Below are 17,091 nucleotides of genomic sequence, written 5' to 3'. Positions count from 1 at the left end.
TTCATTTGCTATCTACTCAACAACCCTTCCTCCAAAGGAGAAACTTAAAATAAGGTTGCAGTTGGAGAAGACCTGAGTAATAAGCAATTTTTTAATTCAGTAAGGACTCAACCACTGCTTAATGAGCTAAGTCTGCGGGATTTTCAGGGGTAAACAATAAGGGAAAAATATGCAGGTAGGTGATCGTTCTGCTTCCTCAAATAAAATAAATATTGGTGTGTTCAGTCTCAGTCTGGATTGAGGGCTATGGACAACCTCCTAATGGTGCGTTGGTTGGGATCTGTTAGCAAAATACTCCACAACATTTGTGTTAGTATGTATCCACACACTAACTGTCTGGTTCTCTCCCACAGCCAGCCCCACTAGGAAAGCTTGACAGCAAGCTCCAATTTCTGGGCAGAAGCAAAAGATTTATGCACATATATCACTTATATAACCTAAGGAACCGCACAGAGACCTTCTTCCCGGAGTGTTATTTCAAGTGCTCATACCTTTCAGGTTTCCAAGATAGGCATGTGTTTTGTGAAAAGCACCACTCTGCTTCCCACACAATAGAAATCTGTATCTAGCGTTTCTCTGACAATTTTATGTAATCCACTTTCCCCACAAGATACACAATGCAACTCTCCCTCAAGCCCTCCCTCTCTAGGACTGCAGCTTGACAGCTAAATATGCAGTAGGGCCAGGAAATGCCTAATTAAACTTTTGCACAGAGGTTCCCATCAGTGTATTTGAAATGGACTTTTCTCCTACGCAACATCATTTAGCAGCAAAACACTTATTCCAAGATACCAAGAACATTTTAAAAAGGAAAGTAACAACTATAAGAGAAACCTACAGTGTAATTTACTTTAAATCATGTATGCCAATGTGCCACATCTACATGGAACAATCTAAGTGATTAAGTCATAGACAGAGCATTCTGTGACCAAAAGCTGTGGGAAGTTGCTGTCTACTCCCTGACCTCTGGTGAGCTTTGTAGGAATGTAAACAACAAGTCTCAACTTATTTCATTGTCTGTGCAACTGCAGCTTCAATGATGCTGTTACTAGAAGTGAGCAGCCTCTCAAGACTATATGATCAGGGAAATACCCCTTTACTGCAAGAAATAATATTATTCAGCACCCCTATTCCAAAACACTGGATTAAACACCACAGATCAGACACCAGCAAAAGGCCAGATGTGCAAACTGCTTTAAAGGAGCACTCAGAGCAGAAGGGAGTGAACTCTTTTAATAACCTCTCTTTAAGATCCAAGATCTGTTTTTTCCCCTAGCTCTAGACTTTGCATGGCCATCCTGCAACTAGAGACTGTTCAGACAGTGGCAGCTCAGTGGCTCAGATCTGGCTGTATTTGCATTGCTACCCATAGGTTTCTCTACCCTGATGGTCTCTTTCAATGAGTGGTTAAGCCAGCTTTAAGGGTGACATAAATAACCCTTGACACAGCTGAGGTATGGCCCACAGAAACCACATTGTACAATGGGAAAACAGCTTCAAATTTTATCTCAAACCTGTGCAGACTGTTGGAAAAGGTCTTGCAAAATGGGAACAACTCTCTTGTGCTGTGTTTGAAATAAAACACTTTCTCATTTAGCTGCTCTTAAGACCTTCAACTTAACAGGAAGGGACCCATGGTCCTTGATAGCGTGACCACAAAGAATTAATTCAGTGAAGATTTATGTTACATGAAGTCCTGCCATTTTGACAAAAGAAAATGCAGGAATATTAAAAAACATCTGTTTTAGAAAGTCATGGAGAACGGCTTCAGTAAAGCAGGTTTATTATGAAACCTCTGTGGGGCAAATTTATGCTCTGCCAAGATTAACAAAATCGACAGCTTCCTAGAAAGACATAAATGAAGATCTGACTGGTTTCTCCTGGCAGGTGAATGACAGGCAAGTTCAGTGTAGTCAGCTAGAGCTAAAACTCTCCTGAAAACCCATGAAGTTGCCTGTGTCTGTGCAAAGAGAAGACGCAGGAACTTTATGAGCTTTTTGTTTGATTCAGAAACATTGAATGTCAGTTTTGTCAATGATTTCAGTAATGAAGACTCTATAAAATGGAAAGAATAAATAACCCAGGGTTTGGCACTTCTTTCAAAAATCTCACAGCAGCACTTTCATGCAATTAGTTGCGTTGAATTAATAAGGGTTAATAAATAATTAAATCATTCTATGTGCTGAAGCAAGTTGTGTTCAAGTAAGCATTTAAAAAGCTGCCTGTTTATTTTGTTACGCCTTGCACAGAGTAATTAATCATTTACAATGTTTTTTAAGTATTTAAGAGTCAAGTAAGTGGGTGCTGCTGTTTAATCATGGGACTTCACTAGGCTTCTGCTGTGCTAATTTTCTGTGCACATAGATAAGGTAGCCATGGGGAAGACTGAGAAAGGACTCTCTTGTCGGTGGGGTTATCCCAGTTCTAAACTACAGAAAAGGGTTTTTAAAGCAAAGTCTAGTGATTCAACTTGGGAATAAAGGCTTGCTTCAAAGTTGCCCTGTATCAACAAAGACATGTTGAGTGACCTTGAAAGATCTGTTCCCCATCTCTGTATTGCTTCTGTTTTTCCATCAGATGATGAGCAAAATTAGCTACATTCTTGGCTAGAAAAAGTCAATGAATAGACAAAGCATTTTTATGACATGATTTAGTCTAGCATGAATATATAAGGTACATTCTCTCTCAAGGTTAGCCTAAGAGAAAAAGGAGTACCCTCCTGCCTGCTCTCCCATTAACTAAAGGCATTGTGGGAATGCTTTACTCCATAGTACATACCTTTTTTCTTGTGTGTTTAATTATTATTTTTTAAACAGAGAGAAGCGCATCACATTTCACCATAGCTGACAAAACTGACAGCTCCTTGCATCTTTCTGCATTATGTAAAAATCATCTGGTTTTGTACAGCTAGGAAGGTTCTGAAAGAAAATGCCATTTCCCATTTTAAAGAGTCCTTGACTATAACATGGCCTCCCCCAAAAAAGAAGTGGTGTGTAACAAGTAGGAGAAAATCAGAAATGGTAGCCAAAATACATTCTGGAGACTAGACAGTATGTACAGAACTTTGCAAAGTGGCTGCAGCTTGCAGTTCTTCTTAAATACTGGGGCTTGGAAAACATACAATCTGCAGCTTAGCAAGCAGCAGACAGTTTGAGTTCCCCACCCCATAGAAGACTAGGAATCTGCTTGGCTTAGTAAAAAATGGTTGCAGCCCTTTACCTCCTTATAAACCATACATTCCTTAGGGAATTTGTCAGTTGCTTGCATAGCTAGTCCTAAACAAGCAAGTCCTCACTGCAGCCAGCAAGCTGCACAAGGTCTGGGAAAGCCTCACAGAGCAGCCGAGTGTGCTGCAAGGAAGCAGTGCAGTCAGAGAAGACAGGGCCCATTCCCACCTCTGCTTCAGGGCAGGAATCTCTGTGGGTTCTGGCTCGAGGATTTCATAGGCTAAGTTAACGTCTTCTGTCTCCCGAAGCAGCACATAGATAGGCTCAATTTGTTCATTAAATCTTGCTACGAGTGTCCTGGCATCCTTTTTGGGCATCGCCGACTCATCTTCCTCCACTTCAGTCTCACAGAAAGTACAGCGGAAAGTTCCTAAAACAAAAAAAGTTGCTAAGCATTGGAAGAAAAGCAACAGGCCCAGCTCTTTACACCGTATTTTTAACAGCAATGCTTTGCTGTTTTCTTAGCTTGATGCTAAATAGCTTTTCTCACTCTGACAATTCCCTTCCCACACACAGTGCACCTGGTTATTATTTAAACAGAAAACAAAGCAAGCACTTTGATGTCATCCAGTGATACTCAGCTTGGGGTACAGTTTCTCTCTCAAAAAAGCCCAGATGGGTTGCAGTACCACTATTGAGACATCTCTGAATCTCACACACCCGCTTCCTTGCCACACATTTTAAATGCCATCCACTATTGGGCTGTGATACAAAGCTTCACAATATATTCTTAGTAGTTCAAATGTCATCTGTTTCAGGTGCTTGCACTGCTATTTCTATAGGTATGACCACATGAACAAGTTAATTTGGCAGTGAAGCAGGGTGTAGTTTTACACTGCACTAACTACTCTGCAATAACTGCCAGTATAACCATTTTCACTCTGCAGCAAATGCAAGAAAAGATGGCTTCTCTTTCTGCTGCAGGGCCAAAGCATGCAGAATAGTCATTACTGCAGAGTAGCAAATGCAAAAGTATATCCCACCTCATCCCCATATTAACTTCCTCAAATTAATGACAAGCTAAGAATTACATGAATGGCAATTAAGAATAAGCTTGTTTTACAGACCTCATCGAGATCTATAAAAACAGGTTAAACACAAGGCAACTGAAATGGCTGCATGGCAATGCAGCTACAGCAGACCTCCTGAACCTGTGCACAGCAGGCTTTTTGGTTTCACTGGTCCATCTGTGAGTAGGAACTTTAGGGAAGCGCATGCACAGTGGGACTCTGCCATCTGGTCCAGTACGAGGGCAGTAGCACAGCGTAATGATTTATCCTTCCAAGTGCTGGACTGAGAAAGTGCTGCTGCCTCCCTAGAACACTTAGATCCAGAGCTACGCCCAGAGACCTCTGGATTTCTCTTGTCCCTGTGTGATTTTTTTTATTTATCCTTTCTGTGGCACCTCTACATATCTAGCATCATCTCTCAATACTTTAACGAAGAAAGGAAAAAGATACCTTTTAACTCATAGGGAGCCCAAGGACAGGTCGCATCAGGGAAATACTAAGTTCATGTATAAAAATCAGTATTACAATCCGTGTTGGAGCCTGCTACATCATTGATGCGATGTATAAACACAATCAAAAGAATGGGGTTTGCCCAAGGCACTGAGGCATGATATAACAAAACAGGCTTGCAAGCCACGACTTCTGGTATCTTGTTTTGCTGCTTACCCAGATTTGCTAGTCTTGTCACTTAAAACACACACCTATCTTCTACACTGATGGCTGCGAGGGCTAGACAATGCTTGCGTAGTGCTTGGAAAACACTTTAAAGCACTGTTTATGACAGGAGGTAGAAGCTGTTGCAGCTCTCAACACAGACTGTATAAATGCAGTTTTCTACCCTGGCACATCTCATCCAAGCATGTTGTATGCGTGGCCTGTAAAATGTACACATTTCCTGAAATAAACTATCTTTTTAGAAAGTTTGTCTTGTCTACCTGTAAAAGCTAGAGTGGCCAACAACAGTGGCATGCAAAGTAAAGGACAAGTGGATAAAGTGTTCTTCTCTCCCATCCAAGCATAAAACACTGTGCTTGTTTTTTCTGGCTGTAAAAATTGCCGCTACTGATTCAGAAACTGTATGTTATATAAGCAGTCAGGCTGGTTAAGAGTGAAGCCCAAGTTTGGTCTCTTTATCCTCTAGCTGAGGCTATCAGTCTGACCAATCTGTACAACTTGCATCATTTAAAAATAATTAGTACATCTCGGTTCCCATAATGGGCTAAGTGAACAGACAAACGCAGGTTGATGAGGAAAACCCTCCTCTCTTTTTACAACCCCCCTTAAAGTCCTGCTCCTGAGACAGCTCAGACTTTTCACACTTCCACTCAGGATCCCCACGAGTATTTGCAAAAGATTATGAACACAGAGAGGATGGTTCCAACTCAGAGTACCTAAAAATCACAAAGTAAATACAGCGCTAATGAAACAGAATTCCTAAAGCTATGATGGATTTGCTGCAACTTCTATCGCTTAGGGTTCCCAATGAGCAGAAAATAAAAAGTTAATAGCTGAATTATGTAAAGAATCTGGGAATGATTGAACTGACAAGCTTCCTCCATTAATATGCTGATTTTTTTCAAGGTGACACAGCATTTCATAAGAGGCATCTACGATTAGAGAAGTGAGAAGCTGCTTTGCCATGGCAGATGGCATTTATGTGTTACAAATCTCTTTTGCTGGATGTTAAGAGGTCAAAAAATGTCACCAGAGCTTTTATGACATGGCACATCACATCAGCACTGACACATGTTCCTTCCAAATAAGTACTGCATATGACTAACACGAAGTGGAGGCCATCCAAAGGCTGTGATGGGTGCAATGTTCCACTCTGATGATATATTTTTTCCTTCAGCCTTGATACAACCGAAGCTTTTCCATTACAATATGTTGCATAAACGAGGACAAGCAGCTATCCTGGGGCAAACAAACATGAGGCTTTCCTGCACCCTGGAAATACTAAAGGAGAGCACATACATCCTCTTCTTCCCATGCACATTTATTAATTCCATGCTCAGGTGCTCAAGAGATTTCTCTGCACGTTAAAAAAAAAAAACTAGCCATCTGAAAGAGATCTCACCTGCTCCTAGACTCTCAACGACAGATACATTGGTAATCTGGCTCCCCAAGGCATACTAGGATTAAGCTGTAGCTCAAGCTCTAAAGCATAGGGCCAGAATACTTAGAGATAATTCCTACTGACTTGATTTCACTCAAGAAAAGGAAAAGGTCAACTGTCCACATGCATTAGAGACACAGTGCCCAAACACTGGTATTACACCTGCTGCAATTCTATTGTACACAAAAAATCCTACGTTAAGGGGGAGGGTGCAAAGAGGAGCACTCTCAGAAGTTAGGAGATGTCAGAATTAACAGTGCTCACACTGCTTCAGTTTGGCTTATCCCAAGCATACAGGTTTAATTAGCCACAGCTGCCTGAGTCTGAGTCCAGGATCTGCTCACACCCTTTCTCGAAGGGATCAAGTGGCATCTTCAGCCCAATGAGGTGTTTTCCTTCCACTCTCTCCTTTGGGATACTGTCCCACAATCACACTCCTCTGATACTTAAAATCACTTTCATTTTCAACCTACATTTTTTCCCATTCCTTTCAAACCTATTTACTGTTGTGCTAAAAATCGTCCCTCACTTCAGCTAGCTCCCACCCTCTTGTTAGTCCTTTAGGTATTTTTACACTTGCTGTCATACCCTCTCTTCCACTTTCATTTTGCAAGGCTAAATAAGCAATACTCCCAGATATTTCGTCCTCCTTTGTAGGAAACTAGTTGATGAACTCCAGGTTTACAGGAGAAGTTTCTGTTAGATGCTAGGTGCAGGACATTGTACTTCATACTAATCTTTCAGCCCATTTTTATTGCTCCAGCCTTCAACCTCATCTAATTCTTTATTCTCCACTGTGTAACAAAGCATTAAGCTAATTTATTTTCAAAACCGCCTACAACCTTCTTTTAGAAGTAGCATTATAACCATTATGTGGAGGGTGAACTAAGGCACAGATGGCACAATTTCAGAAGTATCTGCTGATCTGAGCAGTACTTGATTTGAGATGCCTAAGAAATGCTTTTCTGAAACTTCTGTTACAGCAATGAGCACACAGTATTTTTACAAATCATCTTCCGGGCTTTAGAATCAGGAACCTCAAATGAGTTAGGAACAACTGCTAATGACAGTCTTCAAAAAGTTTAGCGTGAAATGACTAGTCCAGCACAACACAGGACCTCAGCTGCCCTGGAGAATTGGACCATGTTTCTGGGGCTACCACAGCCATTTTCTTCTAGTAATTCCCCATCTCTTACACTGAGCATCTTTCCTTCTTCTGCAGCAGACTAGACAAGGGACCATTAGATGTTCATAGCTCGTCTCTCTCACTAAGTGAATGACAAGTTTTGTGGAAAAAAATCTATGTGGTAGAGAACAAGTTACAGGATGCATACGCAATACGCAGCACTTCCTAACCTTGTGTGCTTCATTTGACAAGAAAAAGACACTATGAAGATTCTGAGAAAAGGACAGAAGTGTCCTAGGTTCTTACGAACGGGAAACCAGAAAAATACAAATCGCCATGTGATGTTCTGCCAATGCCCATATGGTTAACCAGCAGGTCTGGAGCCTTCAGTTCCGCATAGACCTCTGCTATTTGATTGAATAAATTAACAGAGAAGATGACAACCTGTTAGTGCTGTATGGACCAGCTGTAGGGGGAAGCAGGCTGCCTTGCCAGCTTGCTTGCTGGAAACAAAGGGACGATGAGAGTGAGGGACCTTGGGTTCTGCTCCAGCTTCCTGAAGGAAATGTGCTTTGTGGGCTCCAACTACTCTACTTGTTAGCCCCAAGCCTCATGTTGTCTACCCACCTCCTCCCATCTCTTCCTGTCCCAGTTCCTGGCTTTTCCCCGCTCTGAAACACTGATGGTCCTATTCTCCTTACTAGCAAGTCCTAGACTCCCTAGTCCTGCTTTTACACGCCTGCTTTCTCAGTCTGGACTTTACAGTTTCTCACTTCCTCAGACTTCCCTGTCCAACCTTCTTTTCCTGGGCTCCTTTTTCCAATCTCAACTTCTTCCCTCTCCTGTGGCACTCTTACACATGCTTTTTGATCTGTTAATCCTATTCTTAATTTGAGCCCCAGCCTGTCATCAGATCAATTTCCTGATTCAAACCAGAGAGATAAAACAACTTTTCACAACAAAATCTGTCATTCAAAACATTATAATATAGGCAATGAGATACGTTTCTCCTGTCTCATCTGCTTTCTTAGCCCCATCCTTCAAAACAGCCACGCTATTTTTTGGCAACATATATTTATGGGGGGATACCTAGATGGGGGGATTATGCATTTAGGAGGATACCTAGAATGAAAAAACTCTGCAACTTTGACAAAGTTATGAACAAAACAAGAAAACGAGAGCAATTCCTACCCCCTCCCCTCCCAAACAATCCAAGATCATATAATGGAAATACTGAGCAACCTAAGTAATAGGCAGTGCTGTAAGTGCAGACTAAAATTAACTTCCTTTTATTTCTCATTGATTTTCAAGATTCAGAGGACTATTTATGACAGCACCTGAAGGAATTTCTCTCCTGAATCATTAAAGACAGAAATAGCAGGTTGAGTGGCTACAACAAATCTGGATCATTATTTACCACAACATACTTCATGTTAGGATACAGGGATACTCACCTACTAGAAGTAGCCACCTGAGGGATTAAACTGAAGCAAAGAGAGTTTTAAAGACCTGAATGGACCATGTTAGTAACAGAGCTAATTGTTGATTACAGCTGAATTGTTTAAAGAGTTGACAGTTAACTGGATTATAGATAATGCAGATTAGACTTTAGGAGCTGTTGATCTTCAGTGACTCTCAGACTTAAATGGACTTCTCAGCCTTCATTAAATGGTCCTTAGCATCTCAATGAGAAAGCAACCCAACATGTCTGAGTGAGAAACAGGTCCCTGCCCCCAAGGAAAGATGAGTCTCTCTCCTGTTAATTTCATCTTGTAGCCTTCCCCTGACCCATCCCTCTCCTCTCCCTGTATTTGTCCCAAGCACATTTATATTCACGTTTGACTTGCAAAAATCCAGTTGTTTTAGGCAAAAAATAGACAAACCCACCAAATAATCTCTCCTGCATACCACAGCAATACCACCCTCTCTGCAAGTAATTCAGTATTCCTCTATATGCATTAAAAAGCCAATTACAGAGCACGCTGTTACATAAAAACTAATAATGCCACATCTCATCTTTCTGAGACAGGTTTCATGGTCCACCAGATCTCAAGCTCTTGAGGGCATTCCACTGCCCAAAGCTGACTGCAGTGCTCTCGCTTGAAATGTGACACAGAAAGTGTATGTTTTTATATTAGTCTTGTCTGGAATGCCAGACAGTCCAATGCACATGCTATTGTAAAGAGGTCCTTACGGTACAAGGACACACACTGGACCTTGTGCAGGAAAAGTCAGCATTTAGGAAAGATTTGGTAACCTAAATTCCAGAATGAAACATCTAGCTTTGCCATTCAAACCTAAAATGCATCAGGCTTTATCTTGGCATTCTGGAAAAGCTTGCTTTAAAATTCTTAACTATCCAGAAAGCAAGTTATATTGCAACTGAGATGCATAACATTGCCCAGAAACAGACAGAGCAAAGCCAGAACAGGCTGGTGATACCTGAAAGTAAAGAACTGAAAATTACACAGGAAGGTGCTGCCCAGAAAGCATGATCAGCACACATCTGTAACAGGTTTGGGAGGGTGTAAGCATTTCATTGGGATTAATGTTAATCAATTTCTTTTCAAAGCTTCTATTATTGAAATATATATGTAGCAGACAGTATATAAGGGCACTTATGCAGTAGCACTATTTCTGATTCAGATGAGGTAATACTGCCAGAAATGTGTTTAAGAGGGTTCAAAACTGCAATTCTCCACCATAGGAAAAATGATCAAAACAACTTGTTTAAAAAATAAAAACAAGATGGCAACTCAAATACAACAAAGAAAGAGAGAAAGGCATACTCTTAAACACACAGCAGTATTAGCAAATGGTGAGAGAAATATATTCTATAATTGCCATCAAGCAGTGTCTTACTATAATCACAGGGAAACTTCACTTAGCCAGTGCATATTTATTTATTATAACATGTATTATTTATTCTCTCTGAGAGCAGCGGGTAAATGTATAAAAATTGAGGGACTGGCAGTCCTGGAAACATAAAGTCTCTCTGTTAAGCTGCAGAGTGCATCTTTACTCAAGCAGTTACATTATCCTAGAGATAATCTGGAAAAATGATGGTATGACAGTGTTATTACGAATGGCCACAAATAGTGTCCAGCACTTCTTCTGGACCCTCTCAGCACAAAATGAACCCCTCTGTTAACAAGACAAATAGGAATTAGTATGATAAAACACCCTTGGCAACAACACCTTCATTCAGAATACATAAGGACAGCTTTTTTTTTTTTTCCTTGAAAATCTCAAATATTTAGGGATAGAGAAACAGAAGCACAGAGATGTTCAGAGACTTGATGAAGACCCCCCTGTTTCAGCCAAGGGCAAACAAGAAATAACTCCCATGTCTGAGGTCACTTTGCTAAACCACATCAGCACTTCTGACTTTCTGGAAGAGATTTATTCTTCCTTGTTTGCTACAACTACTGACCCCCTTTAGTACAGCAGATTCCCAGAGGAGAGGGATTTACAATTCTGACACACCTACTACATTACTTGTAGTCAGAAAGGGGTTCCATTTCCATAGAAGATGGCTCAGAAATGCCAACAACAAAACCCATTTTCTTTCAAATTCTATTCAGTACTGCCATGTGGCAAGAAAAACTCCCCACTGCATGAGCTTCCTCCCCAAAGCTACCAGGGCCGCCAACAGAGAACAAGGCATATTAATAAAAAAAAAAATTAATGCAATTTTTCTCATTATAATAAATTCCAGTTAAAAGGAAGGTTACACAGGGGAATGTGCTGTGGCTGTTGAGGCTCTGGGTTTCGTGCAAATCTGCTCATGTACACACAGGACATCTATTTAAGAACAAAGAGCAAGAATGAAATGCTTAAACCATAATCCCAAGGCACTATTTGAAAGGCTACCAGGGTAATTCAAAAGCGTGCATTTCCATAATGGTGCTTCAAACAGTGGCAGGCCTTGAAAGTCTGATGGCAGCTGCTGGCAACAGCAGGACTCCGGAGGAGGAAGCAAGGCAGCGAGCTCCGGGACAGCCTGTTGTTTCTAGAGTTCTACTCAATGGTGTTGCAAAACTGGCCAAAACAACGAGGACAAGCTGCTCTTCTGTCTACTTTTTCCTTTTCATTTTATGAGAGACTTTGGAGGCCTTTTGCAATGAACGACACAGGTTTTGCAGATGCCGGTTACTTAACAACAAAGATAGTCTTGTATCAGAACAGACGTCATGTTATCCTCCCTCCCGGAGGTCTGGAATAGCTGAGGGGCAACATTCACAAAATCTGCTGTTTCCTGGTGTAACAGATCACATTCCAGCCTGCAGTTTTTGAAATGTGCCCTAGCACAGCCAATATATGTAGTAGTATGTGACAAGAATGGGGTTTCTCTCCAATTGACTTCTTGGGATTCATATTCTGCTAGGACTATGAAGGATGATGCAAGTTAGTATTTTCTAATTGATTAAATAGTATTCTCAGTTACACAAAAGGTAACCGATCCCTTTCTGAGACTTACTTGCATACATATCCTTTGACTGGGAGTCTCACAAGCTTTGCTGCATTACAAAGTATTTTTATGAACCTACTAAACTTTTTCATATTTTCATATTTTTCACATTTTAACTCATGAAGCCTCATTTGTTAGCTACAATCAAGAAAACTGGAATATCCATGTACCCTTTTTGTACCTTTAGCTATTCTGTACAGTCATGCCACTCCCTGTTCTCTTCCCTTAATGCTACACCTTTTAAAAAAGCCTTCATGTACAAGTACTTCTTTCCTCTCAGATGAATCATCTGTTGCCCCTTCCTTGCAAAAACTAGCCATGCCAAATGGGACACCCCAAACTGGGCCAAGTAATGGAGGGTCACTTCCCACGGCCAGGAAAGGATTACAGCCAAGCCAGAGCCCACCTGTGCGGCCCCCTGTGCATAATCCAGGGTTCAGCGCTGCAGCCAGAGCCTGCAGAAGGAAGCAAGAGGTAAAAAGAAGTGAGATTGGGAAGTTTTCTCAGAAGATGGTGCACTCAGTAGGCTATGCTCATAGCCTGCCTGCCCTTCATCCCTCCCTTTCCATAGAGAGCCATTAAAGGAATCGCGGAGATACTGAAAACTCTGACAGAGGCAGTGACTGGCAGGAAGGACCCCATTTCATCTTTAAATAGAAAAGAGAGAGCAAATGGAAAGGGAGGCTCCGAGGGACTCAGCTGAGCTCCAAACTGCAGAAAGGTGCCAGAGAGAAAAAAGATGGCAGTTTCAAAATGACAGTCACACAAATGCCAGGATGTAACCTGGAGCACAGAGGGAACCTAGCAAACTAGAGGCCTACAAAAACGTAGGAAAACAAAAATTGGGAGGGGAATAATAGGGCACCAGGAGATGTGCGCAGAAGAGACTGCTAAGGCCACTGCCCAGAACAAAAGCCTGGCCAGGATACTGGGCAGGGTGTGTAGTGAAGATAAGAGACTAAGGTATGGGTACATCCTTCCCCACACTGTCCCAGACAAAGAAACAGCAGTGAGGGTTTTTCATTTTATCTTTCCATGGAATGATCTTATCTATCCCTTTTCTTTTGACTCATGCAATGAGAACCACATGGGCCTGCAGAGATGAGAGAAAAGAACTCAAATGACAGCATGGCCTAGTAAGATGATAGCAAGTACCACACGCATGCTAAAAATAAGCGTTTCTGCTGATAACTGTTCAAAGGCGAAATTCCTGGCACTCTCACTGATACTCCCCACTTGGAAAGGAGGTGCTATTTTCAATTATTACTCCTTTTAGAGGGAAAACCTTCTATAGTTAAGGGCAGTTTTTGCTGTCTGCACTGCAACCTCTATCACGAGTTCCAGGGTAAAAATGAGTAATGTTAACCAATGGAAACAGGAAACTCCTCACTGCAGGGTTTGAATATAGCCCAGTGTTACCAGCATCCAATTACTTGAAAAGATTGAAAGAGCAAGCCAGAATTCACACAGCGCCCCCTGAGTGCGTAACTCTCTTTACACTACTGTCTCACTCCAGCAACTTGCATGCCAAAAAAAATCAGGATGGAAGGGTAGAGGACACGTGAAACAAACTAATTCCTGAAAAGGTGAAAAATAAATCGAAAAATAAATGAGACAGGAAAATTCAGGTGCTAGAAATGTAAAATACTAAGATTCTGGCCCTCCTGCAGTGGCACAAAGTGGAACTGATTGAAAACAAAGGCAGCAAGACTGGTCTTCCAGCTCAGCCTGGCCTATGTATAACAAGAAGTAAGCCAGTAATGTACTTTATTTCTAGTCTCATCATCTCCAGCACCAGCAACAGGAAAGGACTTGTTCATATCAGGAGTGTTTTAACAGTGTTTCTGACCTAAAGGTTGTTGCTGTCACAGATAGCTGCTGATTTGCCATCTCACTTCTGGAGCTGCTAAGAGATACATTGATGAAGCTTATATTAAAGCTGGATAAAGCAATAAAAAGCAATCTTGACATTTGCAGATTTTGAGAGCACAGAGGGACCACCTCCCTTCACATCATTCTATCTTATTTCTGCTTTAAGTTAATCTCCTCTTACTGCTAAAATCTCACATTTGATAACCTGAAAAGTAAGAGCTGAAGAAGCTTGATTCAGCCTTGCCTTGTCTTCCACTCACTGCTACATAGGGACAAAACCCTCAGATTATTTGGCAGAGGAAAGTGTCACACAGCATTATCATTTAAGAAGAAAGTATAAAAGGAAAGAAGAGTGGTTCAAAAAAAAAGTGAAGAAAGAGCAAATTGAATTCCTCTTTTATATCTTACAATGCATGTTTGTACAGGATGTGATATTTATGGTAAATTGTACATGCCTGACAGCCTTAGGTAATGAAGTATTTAATGTATCACCTAAAATATCTTCAGAAACAATAACACAAGCTTTCCATAAATCACACTCCACCAAAATGTATTTTTGGAGGTCAGACTTAAAGTACACTGAAAGGATATGCCATGACAGAAAGCCCGGAAAATAGAAGCTGAAGACACAAAGTAAGAAATTTAGTTTAATAAATTTTACCAGGTTAATAAAAATAGACTGGCAGTTTAGCTAAGTGGACTGAGTGATCTAAATTTACTGTTGATTCCATTACAAAAATGGTAACTAAAAATGTACTCCCTATTTTATTTTTTAATTTCATTAAGCAAAACATGACATCTGTTAATTGTTACACCATTTCATTAACCTATTAGACAGTTTAAAAAAAAAAAGTAAACTACTCTTCAGATTACTAAAGTATGAGAACTCCTGAGTTGTACCTCTGATACTTCCTTTAAGCTCAATGGGTTGAGTCAGCTTTAACTTATTTCAGTTTCCTCTAGTCCATTTTGCAGGAGTGTAGAGAATTAATGTTTGCAAAGTGTTTTGAGAACAGTAAGTGTCAAATCCTTTCCTGTGATGCAGATCACAAACCCATACCAGGCATATCCATGGAAAGTATTTCATACTATCCATATAGATAGTACTCCTAGAGGTCCTATAAACCTCTTAAACAGTTTTATTCCAGATGTTCTACAATAGCAGTAAGACAAAACCAAGGAGAAAATGACCAAATCTTTCCAGCTGCTTTTTAGGAGCTAGGCATACCCACAGCTATACAAGAGAAGCGAGTGTGCATACATAAGAAAACATAACTCAAAATGTTCTTGTTTTTCTTTTTAAACAGTCTTTTCTTCATAGGAAACTTCTTATATCCTGGAAAACAAAGTGCATCTCTGATAACTCATTTACACAGCTGCTTCTCTCCTCTTCCTTCCCTTTTCCCAGGGGGAGCAATGGTTTCACTGATCACGTGCCATAACAGTTCCTGATTAATTCTGATAGACAACCAGCAGTTAGCTGGCACATCATCATCATCGCCCTAGGATGAACAATAATCTGCCTCACCATCTGCTTTCAAATTTATTTTTAACCAGTCGCAGCTCCCTTCAGTGCAGCAAGCACAGCAGGACTGGCACCCTGCCCCCCTGCCTCTGCTCTTCTGCCTGGTGGTGGCAGGGGCAAGGGGTGAGCGTCCAGCCGCATGCCACCGAGCATCACAGCGGAGAGGAAACAGATGGATAAATGCAGGATCAAAGGAAAGAAAAACTGCTTCTTCTCCATATGGGCAGGCAGCTGTCTGTTCACCTCTAGCAGATAAAGAGTGCTCTGCTGTTCTGCAGTTCTCTGGGCAGTCCTGATAATGTTTAACAGTCCAAGGCTGTGGCACAAGAAGGGAGAGGTGATATATATTGACTGCCTATTGATGGGAATACATGTCCCTGCTTTAGCTAAGGCCTATAAAAAATTTCAACATTAGAACTTTTTTCATCACTTTAGTTCAATTCTGAAAGTGGTTGATGCTTAAAGCTGTACAATGCTTAGACAGGTACTGTCCCAAAGGAGCACTGGTGTTGTACCAGTTAGTCTTGACCTACAAAATCCCGTACGTAGCATGGACTTGATTCATTAACTGCCTTTGAAGAGCAGAACCAAGACCTCACATCGGCGTTAGAAGTTAGCTGGGAACCAGTGCATAGGCTTGGTGAAGGCATAAAGCAGTGAGAAGGTGCATTTAGTAGCTGCAGAAGCCTGCTCATTGCCTTCACACTCACTTTCCAGCACAGTAGTACAGTCCAGGAGGTGACAATTACAGAGTCATTGTGGCTATTCCACTGCTGTGAAAAAGCAGCAATGTCACCAGTGAACTGCAGGCAGAAGATGGCATATTGGGAAACTGATGCCACACTGTATTACAGACTTTGCAACAAATCAGGCAGAGACAAAGGTTTTACACAAGTGGTGAAATGAGCCATACTCTTTGATATACTGTCAGCAAGATCTGATGATTACCCAACAGAGAACAAGGGGCATCCTTGTGGTGAAAGCAATGTCTGGTGCCTGAACAAGAATTCTCAACATTTCAGAAGGGCAAATTCAGAGGACAAAAAGAAAAGCTATGAGGGATGTAAGAAGCAGGAGAATCATAGGATCGTTCAGATTGAAAGGGACCTCCGGAGGTCTCTAGTCCATCCTCTTGCTTAAAAAGTAGGGTCAGGTCAGAGATCAGACCAGGCTGCTCATGACTTTATCCAGACGGGTCTTGAAAACTTCCAGGGATGGAGACCACACAACTTCTCTAGGCAACTTGCTGCATGGCTTGATCCTCCTCATAGTGAAAAGGTTTCTCTTATATCCACCAGTTAGAACCTCTCGTTTCAACACCTGTTGTCTCTCATCCTCCCGCCCTGCACAACTGTGAAGAACCTGGCTCTGTCTTCTTGATAACCTCCTGTAAGTGCTAAAAGGCTGCTATTAGATGTGACACAATTTGATTCTAGTAAGACTTCTGAGACTGTCCTGCAAAACATCCTCATAAGCAAACCGGGGAAAATGGCTAAAGATAAATTGACAATAAGGAGGACGTACAACCAAAAAAACCCATGAGTAGGTATAATTAAAAAAATATATAAGAAAGAGTAGAAGCTGGAGCAGCCCTATGAAGTGAGGCCCTACAAAGGTCCGTTCAAGGTCCGATGACTGTATTTTCTAGTGATGGGCTGATGAATAAATTATATGAACAAAATCAGGCCAGAGGGGTTATAAATGTTTTGGTGGACAGGATTGAAATTCTAGGTAATCTTGATAA

At 41.2% G+C, this 17,091-nt stretch overlaps 1 protein-coding gene across 5 annotated transcripts in view; it reads right to left on the bottom strand.

The window, feature by feature from the left end:
* Positions 1 to 17,091, bottom strand: part of GTF2E1 (general transcription factor IIE subunit 1) — a 59,160-nt gene that overhangs the window by 7,543 nt on the left and 34,526 nt on the right. For 4 of the 5 annotated variants that reach the window (XM_026065491.1, XM_026065493.1, XM_026065494.1 and 1 more), the window contains one exon: positions 3,396 to 3,597. The exons of the other annotated variant lie outside the window; for it this stretch is intronic. In XM_026065491.1, the coding sequence (XP_025921276.1) occupies positions 3,396 to 3,597 (202 nt within the window). The remainder of the gene's footprint in view (positions 1 to 3,395; positions 3,598 to 17,091) is intronic. 5 annotated transcript variants of the gene reach the window in all.

The sequence above is a fragment of the Apteryx rowi genome, unplaced genomic scaffold, assembly GCF_003343035.1.
Source record: "Apteryx rowi isolate R43461 unplaced genomic scaffold, aptRow1 scaffold_228, whole genome shotgun sequence".
Lineage (NCBI taxonomy): Eukaryota > Metazoa > Chordata > Aves > Apterygiformes > Apterygidae > Apteryx > Apteryx rowi.
This window is presented reverse-complemented; position numbering and strand designations above follow the sequence as displayed.